The following is a 12623-nucleotide window of genomic DNA, read 5'->3' on the forward strand; positions in this document are numbered from 1 at the left end:
ATTTCTCGCTTATAGAGGTTAATAATAATCGAAATCAGAAATAAGATTCGTCAAGAATATTAACACAACAACTTTATGACAATTAGTTAAATACACATATAATAAAAATTTTAAACTTTATTTATATACATTAATATAGTAGTGTAATTGAACGTGTAAACATTTTTATATGTAAAACATATATGTTTTTATAGGCATAATGCGGTAATGGTGAAAGAACTTGCGAAGACACATCGAGAAAATCGCTCTAGTAGTAAAGGTGAAAAGGAAAAGAATTCCAATGAGAACAGGCAAAAAAAGAAGGAGCATCTAGCTAGATGTAATGCTTCCTTTCAACCTACGGCCGCTGGGATAATGAATTCATCGCAAGTGAGTAGAAAAAAAGTTATTTACAAGAAACAATACAGAATGTCTATGGACTTACGTGCAAAAGGCTTTCCATATTGTGGTAATGGTTGATATATATTTTATAAAGAGTCTGATTTTAATGGTTAAGGGACTTTGAATCTCGGTATTTGACGATGGTAATGAATCTAGTCTTACTATGCGCTTAGAGAACTTGTTAGAATGGCTATAACTCTATAAGATATATAAGTAAATTTTAAATAGCTGGTCATCATACTTCTTGCTAATAAATGCGAATGTTAGACGGGTGGATAGACGGACGGATGGATGGATGGATGGATGGATAGACGGACGGATGGACGGATGGATGGATAGACGGACGGATGGATAGACGGACGAATGGATGGGTGGATGGATGGATATCTCCGGAACATATGAACGGATCGTGATGAAATTTGGTAGAACGTGGTCTGGAAGAACACATAGGGTACTTATTAAGTTTTGTAAACATATTCAATAGGTCTGAGAATCGGCCAACATCTATTTTTCATCCCCCTATTAAGTTTTTTTTAACTGCGCGCGGACGGAGCCGCGGGTGACAGCTAGTATACCTGTACATTAATTTGTAGAAAATTAGAGTCATGTATTTCCTGCAACAAAATATTTTTTTTCCAGCATCAGGGAGTTAAACGAGCTTCTAATCAAATTGAAACAGAATCTGTGCCGAATAAGTTGCAATGTACGGCTCCCAGACAATTGCATCGCCAGCAGCCTACAACCACCGCCTCATCACTTACTGTAACCACACCAGCGACAACCACTGCTGGTAAGCAAGAAATCTACTATATGTATACATAACTGCTTCTGTATTCCCTTGGATAACGAAAAGAATTTATTTTCTGACTCACTTAACAGTTACTCCCTATAGCACCGTTACCATATGAGCCTGAAAATTCTAGATCTAACAACGAGTTTTTTGGTAGATTTGTTCGCACATATGACATAAAGTTGTTTGGATTTTTTGAATGCCAAGATTGGGAACAGAAATCTAAAGTTTTTATGCAAAAATGTGTAAAATTAATAGGGGGTTAATAGTATTTTGGAATTCCTTTTCTGTCCTCTTTATTAAGATTAAATATGTTAGTTTTCGTTGCCAATTTTTTCGCAGTGACAAGCCAAAAAGACACTTAAGGACTGATTAGGAAAATATTTATTCCGACTTAAACATATTGGATTTAACTCAGTTGATACAGGATCATTATTAAATATGTATACAAAGGTTAAACAGTTATTTCAGATCACTAGACATCTGACTTCTTTGATATTAAATATTAACGGAATTAATTTATTATTAACATACTTCAATCTTAAGAAAATAAAACTGACATTCCTTATTTAAAATAATTTAAACATACTACATAAAAAGCCAAGTAGGTCAGAATTATCAAAGGAGTATGTATAGGTATATTCTGAGATTACCAAATCAACAATTTATTTATAAATCGTATTGTTTCGGTAGCACCAACAGCTTGGCCGTCAAACACTATGAACACTTTTATCTTGGGCGTTGGAATACCTCAACAAATGTCAATCGTCAGTCCAGTAGCTGCTATGCCAGGTATTAACATTGTACTTTTTTTTTTAGTTGTCTCTGAAAAATACATATTGATCAGCTTATTATCATATTATTTTTTATCAACCTTAAATTATGCTAGTTCTTTTTCGTGTTTGATTTTAGTTATGACATTTTTTCATATGTACAACATTAAATAAACCATTTGTTGTTTTGTAAAATGACGTCATGTGTTTGTGCATTTTTTAAATCTATTTTTTTTACGAATTGTCCAATTTTTAATACTGACATTGTCATCCAAGAGTTTTTATTAATTGAATCCGTATAAATTAGCATTATATTAACAAGTTTTTTTTAATAAACCATGGCTATATTAAAGGTATGATTCCAATGCACTATATGCAAGCGCATGGACCACAAATGCAAACCAGTACATCCACAAACAATGCAGTTCCTGGGACAAGTTCTGGACAACAATACCAAGAACCAACAAGTGAGTTACAGTACCTCTCTGTGTAGATTGTATATTTCGTAGGCCAATTATAGGCCACTCCCTTTTTTCACCTCTTTCTAATAATGGGAAGTGAAAGCTGTTTTGGCTGGGGAAGAGAAATATCATATTTCTATGCGTCGCCTTCTCTCAGGTTATAAGATGGGCAACAAATTAGAAACGACGATATTTTAGCGAAATTAGGTGTCCAAAGATCAGTCTTTTGACATCTTCCTTGCAGCATCTTATTTTTCTTGATATTTATATATTTTATAATTGTAATGTTTAAATATTTTGAAATATAAATTTGTTTCAGTGCAATGTTTGATGTATGGTCAAGCAGTGTATGGATCGCCTATCATGTACTCACCTATCAATACGCAAGTCACTTACCCCGTGCCATCAAACTTTGTCACTACGCAAGGAGTCCAATATAATAACTTAAATACACTAGGCTTAGGGACCAGCAATTACGAAGAGGTAAGTGAATGATAGTTTCTATTCTGTCTTTTAACATTATATTGAAAGGAAATCATGTTTGCTTTGAAACATACGCTCTAACCCTATTAATTATTTCAATGCACTTAGTTAAAAGTAACCTAATTAGCATTTTTCATTCTTAAATAGCATTTTTTTTGCTTCTAGATGATTGTTATGTATATTGAAATGTTTATGTTTTTTTCATTGTCTCGTTCTCACTACACAAGGTTACGTAATTATATACATTGAATAGTTTCAACTGAAAGTATAACGTTTTTGGGGTACTTCTTTGTCGTGGTAACTTATTTAATAAGTTATGAATCAATTAAGAATACCATATGTCTATGGTAAAACATATGTATTAATATATAAGGAAATGAAAACATCATTTTGTTTTTTGATGTTTTCAAAACATATCTGTATGAAAAGACTTTATATACTTTATTGACAATAACTTTTGTATGTTGATTTAATATTTTAATAATAAAATGTTAATTGAAGAAACGGCTTTTTCTCGGATAAAGATCATGTAGAAATTAATTTTAATTTTGACTTATTAGTTACTTTTTATTAATTTGAGAAGACGTAATCGGTTTATCTGATATTAAGAGATTGTCATTTTTAATTAAAAGCAACAAAAAAAGTTACTTATAGTTAAGCTGCAGCAAACATTCTATCTACTATATCGGATTGTAATTTATGAGGTTGATAGTAAATAACTAAATTAATTTTTATCGAAAGTTGTCGTTTTAAATATCAATATGTTATTCAAACGATAGGTAAATATTTGTATTTAAATCGAGTCAAGGTATTAAAAAAAATGTTTTAGTTTATTGTTTAAAAAAGTTGATGACACGCGTTGCGATAGCGTGAATAGCTAAAGTTGCTTGTTACTTTACAATTATAACCTCTAATCGGCTTTAATATGTATAGGACTTGTTTAGGACTCAATATTATCTACGTTTTATTAGAGGTTTCCACTGCCGTGAATGTTGTATTAACACATATTGTTTGGCTTTGTTTTTTCAAAGAAAAATTACGGTAACGGTAATAATGTCTCAATACATATATAACTACAGTCAAAACCGACTGTTAGAATTTATAATTCTTTACAGCTCCGGTGTGATGATAATTAAAGTTTCGCATGTATTTATATTAGTGAATTATTATTCAACCAATATTTTTAATATCAATTTCGAAACAATTATTCGAACATTTAGTCGAGAAGGTACTCTACTTGGGTACTCTCGAAACCTTTATTCTCTGTTATCAGGTCAATTTTGATGCCTTAAAATCAAATAAAACTTCATCCTTTTTGAATTAAAGTGCAAATCCCTTTAACTGTCTCAAATCATTAGGGATTTCAGACAGAAGGGTTTGTCACGATTTTTAAATACGCCAACTTGGCATGTTTTGATAATACAATACATGTTTTACGATCTTTAATGATCTCTATTCGCTTCTGATGGAAATTGTTCTTATGTTGTAATGTTTGTACAGTCAAGACATATTTGGTTGCCAGTCCTAAGCCTGGAGAAAGTATGAAGGAAAATTTAAATCGTTGTTCACAGTTTCGGACCGCGGTTCAAATGGGCTTTGACTTTAAAATATTTTCCTATTTTATGTCAATTATATAAAAAATTTCAAAGTACATAGGCACTTTAATAGTTGCCAGATTCACATTGATTCTCTGGCAATATATTTGTCAAAGATATTTATAATTATTCGCCATTTCATAAAAGCATATTCAACATGTGAACTTATTTCGATGGTATCATTAAGGTCTCTAAGAAAAATGTTGATAATTTACTCAGGTCAGCACATGAAGACTAACAACACTTCACTTCACTTCACTCATTCACAATTTCTATATCATTATTTTCTGCCGTCGTTGGTTTCATTTTGCTTTATCACCATTAATTGCTTACTAATTGTGTTAAATCTTTGGATAATTGTACGCTCGAAGTTGTAGCAGAACTACGTATAATAATAGAATGCATACGCAGGCGTGTAAGACAATTTTGCCTGTGAAGAAGGGCAAATCGCACCGCGGAAATAGGAGCAAGAAACGAGAAAATCAAGGAAATGTTCAAGGGACCTTAATGAGTAATTCTTCTGAGAACGCTTCGAACATGGTATGCGATTTTAAACATTACTGTTGTATACACCTTTGTATTAAACATTTGTAAAGGTAAGTTTTTGTGCACAGTAATGGTAACTTTCGTTTATGCAGGAAATGATTAATTTTATCAATGAATCATTTTACTTCCATTTACTTTTGATACCCGCCACAATGTTTCATTTATGAAATGTTTTGCAAATTGGATAAGACTTAGAAATCACGGAGCGTTTTTTTACTGATTCAGCAGCGGTGCTGGGATCTGCGGTTCTTTTTCTAAACTCACAACACCGCTTATTTAGGCGGTAACCGTACCCATCTCGGTTCAGGTTATCGCCCACAAAGTAGGTTGCAAGTTTTACGAATGTCCGTATCTTTTAAGGAAAATGAAATGAACGCCAAACGGTAGTAGAGCGCGCGCGCGCGCAATCCGTCGAGCCTGTAGGTGACCGCGGAAACCCCAAACAACCGCACACGCGCGTCATGAAATTTGCTTTACTTTTTTATATGTATATCTGCATTCTACAGAAGCTGCGGGCCGGCAACGGCGGGCACGGTACAAAATCGCTCACTGATTTCTTAGCCTAAGTCTTTTTAATTTTCTTTTGATGAATCAAGTAAAGTTGTTCAGTATTTGACTATAAATTGTTAACTCCAAAATTAGGACGCCGTGTTCTTGTGAACAAGTTGATACCAAATACTTCTCTCTACGAGAACATTTCCCCTGTTATATAGATAATGGAATATTTTCCGGCGAAGATTGATGTAACATTTCCTTAGTTACTATTGTCCGCTTTTCTTGTAGGAACCGGGTGCACCAAGTAGCGATAAAAGTGTGAACAAAAAATCGGCGGAGAATTCAACAGACTGCAGTTACTTCAGGACGAGTTACAGTGTAAAGGTTAGGGTTGTTCTAAATTAGGTTCATAATTTATTTCTCATATTTTCGTTTCACAGTAACAAACCACATCCGCTCGTGATGCGATATATCTTACAATGGCATTCCTTTTATACTAAGGCTATTCTTCAGGTTAACATTGATACGTGAGTTCTATGGGAATGGTAAGTCTTTTGGCCGTTAAATCTTAACCATCTTTCGGTGACATGTGCTTATTATCTGCTATGCTTATGATGCCACTAGTTTATAATTCATAGTAATGTCAGTATTTGTAGCTTTAAAACTTCTTAGTATTTTCTTAATTTAAACATTAGCTTGTGGCCCGGACGAAGTCGGTAATGTTATAGCCACTGTGTTATTCCAAATTATGTTTTACATCTTAATCCGTTTCGAAGATACCTTCAAAAAACATCCATCCCTCCATGTAAACATTTTCAATTATAATATTAGTAAAATGTAAGTAAAATTGCTAGATTTAAAGAATAGTATCTTGTTATTTTATTGATTTTGGATTATTATTAAGCATTGTGTACAATATATTTGCGAAGATAGTCAAAGATGTGTGTGCAGTCAATCAACTTACCCTTAACTTTGGATAGGATCCGAGCTCTTTAGTAGGGACTTATAGTGAACTGACGATGATGATTGTATACTATCTTCGTCAACACCGTGAGATTGTGACTATGTATTTATTTTTATTATATAGAATGGTATGAAAAATTACCGATGGCGTGGTTTCAAAAGAAATTATAGGACTAAGGCTTATATATGAAGAATACGAATATTATCTAGCTATAGAGATATAAAAATTACTTGTAAAAGTTTAAGTTTAGGGTAGTTTAACTTGTTGCCTAGAGATGTGTGATATTTTATTGCATGTTTGTGTTGAGGAATGTATCATTTACATATCGCGTTTATTATGTGTTTACATATGAGAGTTTAGTAAAAATTTTAACACGTACAATGCCACTACGAATCTTTAGTGTTAAAACGACCTCACAAAGCGATTCGGTGGCACTAAACACGTTGAAAACAATCTAAATAAATTGTGAAATGTAAAAAAGAACACATAGAGAAATTAGTTTCAAAATTTGTACTAAATTTCGGAAATTTGTCGACAACCGATCGCGAGCTACTAGAAAACATGTTTGATATATTATCCAAGTTACTTCTTTTCAATCTTAACTTGTTGAATGTTTTAGTGCAAATTCACGGCCATAGATGTTTCTAACGAGCACTTACGGTGTAATGTCGTATTTATATGAGTTATTGTTTGTTAACAGAGTACAAAGGCTGTGCACGACATAACGCAACCTGCCGCAGTTCCAGGGGCGAGACCTGGCAATAAAGAGGAAACGATTGAAAGAACTGATGGAGAATCAAGCTATTCATCATTTTATTCATCTTTCTTTAAGACTGAGTCTGGTAGCACTGAAGGAAGCGATACTAAAAAGCTGGGTAAAGAAAATAAAGTAAGTGTTACAGTACTTATTTTGTCTCAAGCATTAACAGAAATCCACGACCACACTGTTTTCGCGTATCGTCCGATGAGTCTGAAGTTTTAGGACAATTCTAGTTTTCTTCTCCTTTCCAATATTATCTAATAATTAAAGGATCCGTACCTGAAGTGGATTTAACAGGTGGGAGGATGATTAGGAAAATGGATATACTGTTTCTCTATGTTCCCTCCTTTATTTATTGCGAATGTCTATAAGTACCGGTTACTTTATATTTTAGCGATGTCAGGTGACCGTGTTTAAAAAAAACATTGAGCGAGTTGTATTTATATCTTCAAATTTAAAAAAAAAATTCCAGATCACATTAAATCCTGCAAGGAACTGTTCAGGATCAGGTACAGCGGAAACAAATAAAGGACCCAAAAGGAAAATGGAACCGCCATGGATGGAACAAGTAAGCATTAACATTTGTTTATGATTTTTTCTGATCAGGCTTTTATCATAACGAAAGTGAACTAAAGGAAGTGACCCTGAGCCAATGATCGATATAGTTTTTATGGCTATTTGACATTTCTTAATTCTCTATGTGGGGGGTGGGGGGTTCAGCTGCTATCTTATTTATATTGAAACATACTCTTGTCCCTATTTAGTAAAGAGATTTTTTTAAAAGATTAGCATCACATATTTGAAAACCCCAACACACTAGAACCTGGATAAATAAGAACTGGTTAAGAAAAAACCTCTATGAGCGAGAGTCATTGTCCGATCCCAACAGACTACCTCCGTAAATGAGAAACTCTGGATGGGAAAATCTCTATAAGTGAGAAAAATATCGCGCCTTGGACTCTCACTTATCACAGTGTTAAAATGTTAACGTTAAAATAATCATTATTTCAGGTGTGCGTAACATCCGAGCTTATTTATAAATATCAAATTCAAACGAAAAGCATGGAGGAAGTGTTGTCTGGTGATAAGCAGAGATTAAAGCAGTTAGAACAGGTATTGTTAATGAATTATCGATAAGCTTATTTTCAGAAGTTAAAGTGCGAATACACGTTCCTGTAAATCGAGCAGTATGTCTGTGACTGTCACGTGTCTGTTACTGATACGTGCCCGTGACTGTTACTGTCACGTGCTTGTTACTGCCGCGTGCTTGTTACTGTCACGTGCTTGTTACTGTCACGTTCCTGTTCCTGTCACGTGCTTGTTATTGTCACGTTCATGTTCCTGTCACGTGCCTGTTACAGGTACGTGCCCGTGACGATCGCGTGCCTGTTACAGGTACGTGCCCGTGAAAATCGCGTGCCTGTGTCTGATACGTGCCTGTGTCTGTCACGTGCTTTTCGCTGGTGCAATGCGGATATATCGGGGGGAAATCTTAAAAAAGGTAGCTTGCTCCTGGGAAGAAGCAAAACCACCTCGGTGGCCAACCTTTAGTGCCAATTGCATGGCTCCGCGATCTCCGGTGGAACGCACCGGTGCCCCACTGCACTTGGTTTGCGCGCTACCCAAGGAGCATTCGCTCCATTGAAAAGATGCTATAGCAACATGCGATCACTTCATGATGCTTTCTTCCCTGGATCGATTTGAAGGGATCCCCAACCTAACCATCTACAACCCGGAAGGTCCAGCAATCCTATTGTTGCTACGTCCATCGTAGTGGATCCGTCGTCCTCTGCTGACTGCGGCTGATCAACCCTCTCGCGCTCACGCCCAGCGCTCTTTTTCTGGGCTATAACTGCCTCACAGAACGAGACTAGTGCCGTCCGTTGCTATATCCCTGTCAATGAAGCCCATATTAGGGCTGGCAGGGTAACATCCTGCCCGTGGTTTGCCACCTGGATCCGCCGTTTGGCCTCCCGTGCAGGGCACTCCGCGATTGTATGTTGCGCAGAGTCGCGATCCTCGCCACAGTAATGGCATTGCGGCGTTGCTTCGCGTCATATCCCATTTAGAAGTCGGTAGGTAACATGTGCGAACTTTTGCGAACGCAACAACACCTCAGAACTCGGCAGAAGAGTATTGACCGTAAGCTGGCATGATTTCAATCACGCGTCTGCGCTTCTTTCGGCGCACCTCTCCAGCAACCAGGTGCTCATTTCCATTTCTGGAACTTGACAATCGGGTGTAGACCCGCTCGTCCATCCCTGCGCAATATACAAGGGTGGAAAACGGGCCAAGGTTATTGTCGCCTCCAGGGAACACTTACAATTTACTTGCATGCCTGTTACTTTCAAGACATCTATATGAAAACTTTCGAAGTTCGTTTTCGCAGTCTTCGCCGCGTCCCAACTTGTATGCCCATTACTGTCACAAAATCAAATGTGCTATCTACTTGCATGCCAGTTAACGTTTAGCTCTGTAGCTGGCAAGCACAAGTGGCACAGTTGCATGCAAGTACAGATAGCTTGCATGTAAGTCTGCCAGCTACTGGAATGTGTACTCGCGGCTTTAGATATGTTCTAAAAACTATCCGTATTCATCCCTATTAAGGTTGTCAATGTTTATTTTTTATTTATAGCCTTCAATGGTGAACGAGCAATTGGGTCAGCTATACTTAGACCTCCAACTAGAAGGTGTAGCATCCAGGTTGACACTTGAAGAGGGTGTTACTAGTTCCAGTAGTTCTGGGGAAGATATGCCTCTGGGTGTTCTCAAGGTTCGTTTTGCATCAAAACTTTTACTTAAAGAAGTTTTAGTTTTATATTTTTTTTATATTTTAATTTTTAAAAAGATGGGAAGTTATCTAAGAACTGTTATGATTAGTATGTAAAATTTAAGAAATCTATAATCTAAAATAGTAATTTATGAAAATCACCACTTTATATATTTGCGCTGTCTTTTTAGGCTGGTTTTATTTTCATTTCATAGATTTCACTATTAAATGCCACACTTAGAATTTTTATGTAGCCCCTTTTAGTTTGTAGGATATAGTCAAAGAAAAGACACAAAGTTGTTTGTTGTCAGAACTGTGACGACTTCATTGACACAATAAAACATACAAGAATGTGTGTCAATACGTGTAGTGTACGTAGTGTTTCTCATGGTAGTTGAAATGTACAGTATTAAACGACTTTTTTTTTGTATTATAATAATTTGTTATTCTCACCTTACGACTTCTTTCTAATAGGCACCTAGGAAGAAACGAGAGTACAGCAAATTGATGATGATATATGAAGAGAATGCACCTCTCCCTCCTCCGGACTCTCCCTCAGCAGCTTCTATGTCGTAACGTTGTGACAATTATGTCACCGATTAATTTATTCCAGATAAAAATTAACTGACGCACAAATGTTTGAAGCAGATTTTACTTGTATGTTATGTGGGTTGGGATTTATCTCAACATTAAGGTGAGTTTCTACTGTAGTAACACCTGTGTGACAACAATATATATTACCAATTATCATTGAAATAACAATATTGTTTATATACGCGTGTTACAACAGTGAAAACAACACTCTTTTAAAAAGTAATCTGATCAAAAAAAAAAAATTAAAAAAAAAACGGTGTGTTTTATTAAAAAAAAAACATGCTACACAAATCTAGTCGAAAATTTAAATTTACAAAGGCATTTTTATATAATAATAAATCCAGGAAATTGATTTTCTTGCATTGTGTAATTCGTTAGTTAATAAAGGTAAAAAAGAGCTTATTTTTTGGCAAGTGTAAATTGTATTTTATTTCACTTTAATGTTTTAATCTCTGCCTACCCCTCTGGGTAACGAGCGTGAATGTTATGTTATTTTAAACTTGATATTAATTTTAAGTAGTGTGCTATTGCTTTTATTATTTACTATTATAGATTACTGATTTAGGTCTTATAAGTTTAGTGTAGATTAAGGACACTTTTTAGTGACACTTATAATTAAATAAAGTTATATGTTATTTTGAATAATGTGACTATATATATTATATGGAAACATATATTTATTTATGTTAATTCAACTTTAGTTGAACAGGATTTTATACCCACTTAAAAAAATAGAACATGTTTGTATATTTTATAAACAGTTTTACAAAGAAATTCTATGAAAAATGTAATATTTTATTTAAATAAATATAAAAATAAGATCAAAACTAATGTATTTTATATATTTTATATTGTCGTACATAAGTTCTATTGTGTAATATTAAATAAAATATATTAAAATTACGGTTCATATAAACGGGTTAAATTACGAACAATTCGTGCAACGTGCAAAAATCATGATAAGTTTGAATCATATTGGTTAAGTTTATTTTCCTTTACTTGTTAGATTAGAAAAAAATTAGATAAATATTAATTATATATTGGATATTGTACTATTCGTGTCCAATAACATATAAGTTTTAATATGACGTCACCGCGACAATTAAATATGGGTTGCCACTACCGAAACACATTAACAAAAAAATATTGTTATTTCTGTCTTTCTATTTCGCAGGTAAAAATAAATAATTTAAATTTTTAAAATTGTCTCATGTTTTTAGCACGCATAGTAATTATAATCGAATTCAATGGAAATGCGAATTTATATTTGCACATGTCACTTGCGGACAATGACATTTATCGTCTACTAGCTATCACCTGCGACTTCGTCCGCGTGGAATTAAAAAAAATCAATAAGTAGCCTATGTGTTCTTTCAGATGTTCTACATCTGTACCAAATTTCATCATGATCCGTTCCGAAGATACCAACATCCATCCATCCATACATCTAAACATTCGCATTTATATTAGTAAGAAGTAAGATTAGTTAGAAAGTGTCATTTGATGACACAAATATGTCTGTTTTTAATAAGTCTGTTATTGCAACTTGATAAGAGTAAAATTTCCATTGAATTTGACTTTAAAATCTTTAATACAACAACGGTTAATGCACGATGTCTTAAAGTTTGTATGATTCTATTTATATGTTTGTTTATATAAAATAACTATATAACTTATGTTAAGTAAATTAATATAATAAAATATAAACATGAAATATATTTTCTTGAAGTTTTTTTGTTATTGATACCTTTTATTCTTCTAAAATGAATGTTTCAACAATTACTTACTGAAAATTACGTAAACTTAATAATAGTAAAAAATCACAATATATCTTTTCAACTAAATTATTATCAAGTCGGCAAAAATAATGTTCTAACTTATAAGCAGATTTTTTTTTTACTTAATTTTATTTTTTTAAGAATCTGTATATGTAAAGTAATTTTGACTTTATTTAACAGTGATTAAGATTAAAAATAATTTTCACAAACATTCATGTTTCTTTAGTCTTAAA

General features: G+C 33.9%; 1 protein-coding gene across 1 annotated transcript in view; it reads left to right on the forward strand.

Annotated features, from left to right (window-relative positions):
• The window catches only part of LOC106719908 (period circadian protein), a 29691-nt gene extending 19036 nt beyond the window's left edge, over window positions 1–10655 (forward strand). Inside the window, exons 17-26 of the mRNA XM_045686098.1 lie at window positions 189–369; window positions 1021–1171; window positions 1865–1963; window positions 2298–2411; window positions 2725–2888; window positions 7189–7434; window positions 7721–7816; window positions 8260–8361; window positions 9884–10021; window positions 10493–10655. Of these exons, the coding sequence (XP_045542054.1) occupies window positions 189–369; window positions 1021–1171; window positions 1865–1963; window positions 2298–2411; window positions 2725–2888; window positions 7189–7434; window positions 7721–7816; window positions 8260–8361; window positions 9884–10021; window positions 10493–10594 (1393 nt within the window). The 3' untranslated portion in view covers window positions 10595–10655. The remainder of the gene's footprint in view (window positions 1–188; window positions 370–1020; window positions 1172–1864; window positions 1964–2297; window positions 2412–2724; window positions 2889–7188; window positions 7435–7720; window positions 7817–8259; window positions 8362–9883; window positions 10022–10492) is intronic.
• Window positions 10656–12623: the final 1968 nt, after the last annotated feature.

Source organism: Papilio machaon, chromosome Z (assembly GCF_912999745.1).
Source record: "Papilio machaon chromosome Z, ilPapMach1.1, whole genome shotgun sequence".
Classification (NCBI taxonomy): Eukaryota; Metazoa; Arthropoda; class Insecta; order Lepidoptera; family Papilionidae; genus Papilio; species Papilio machaon.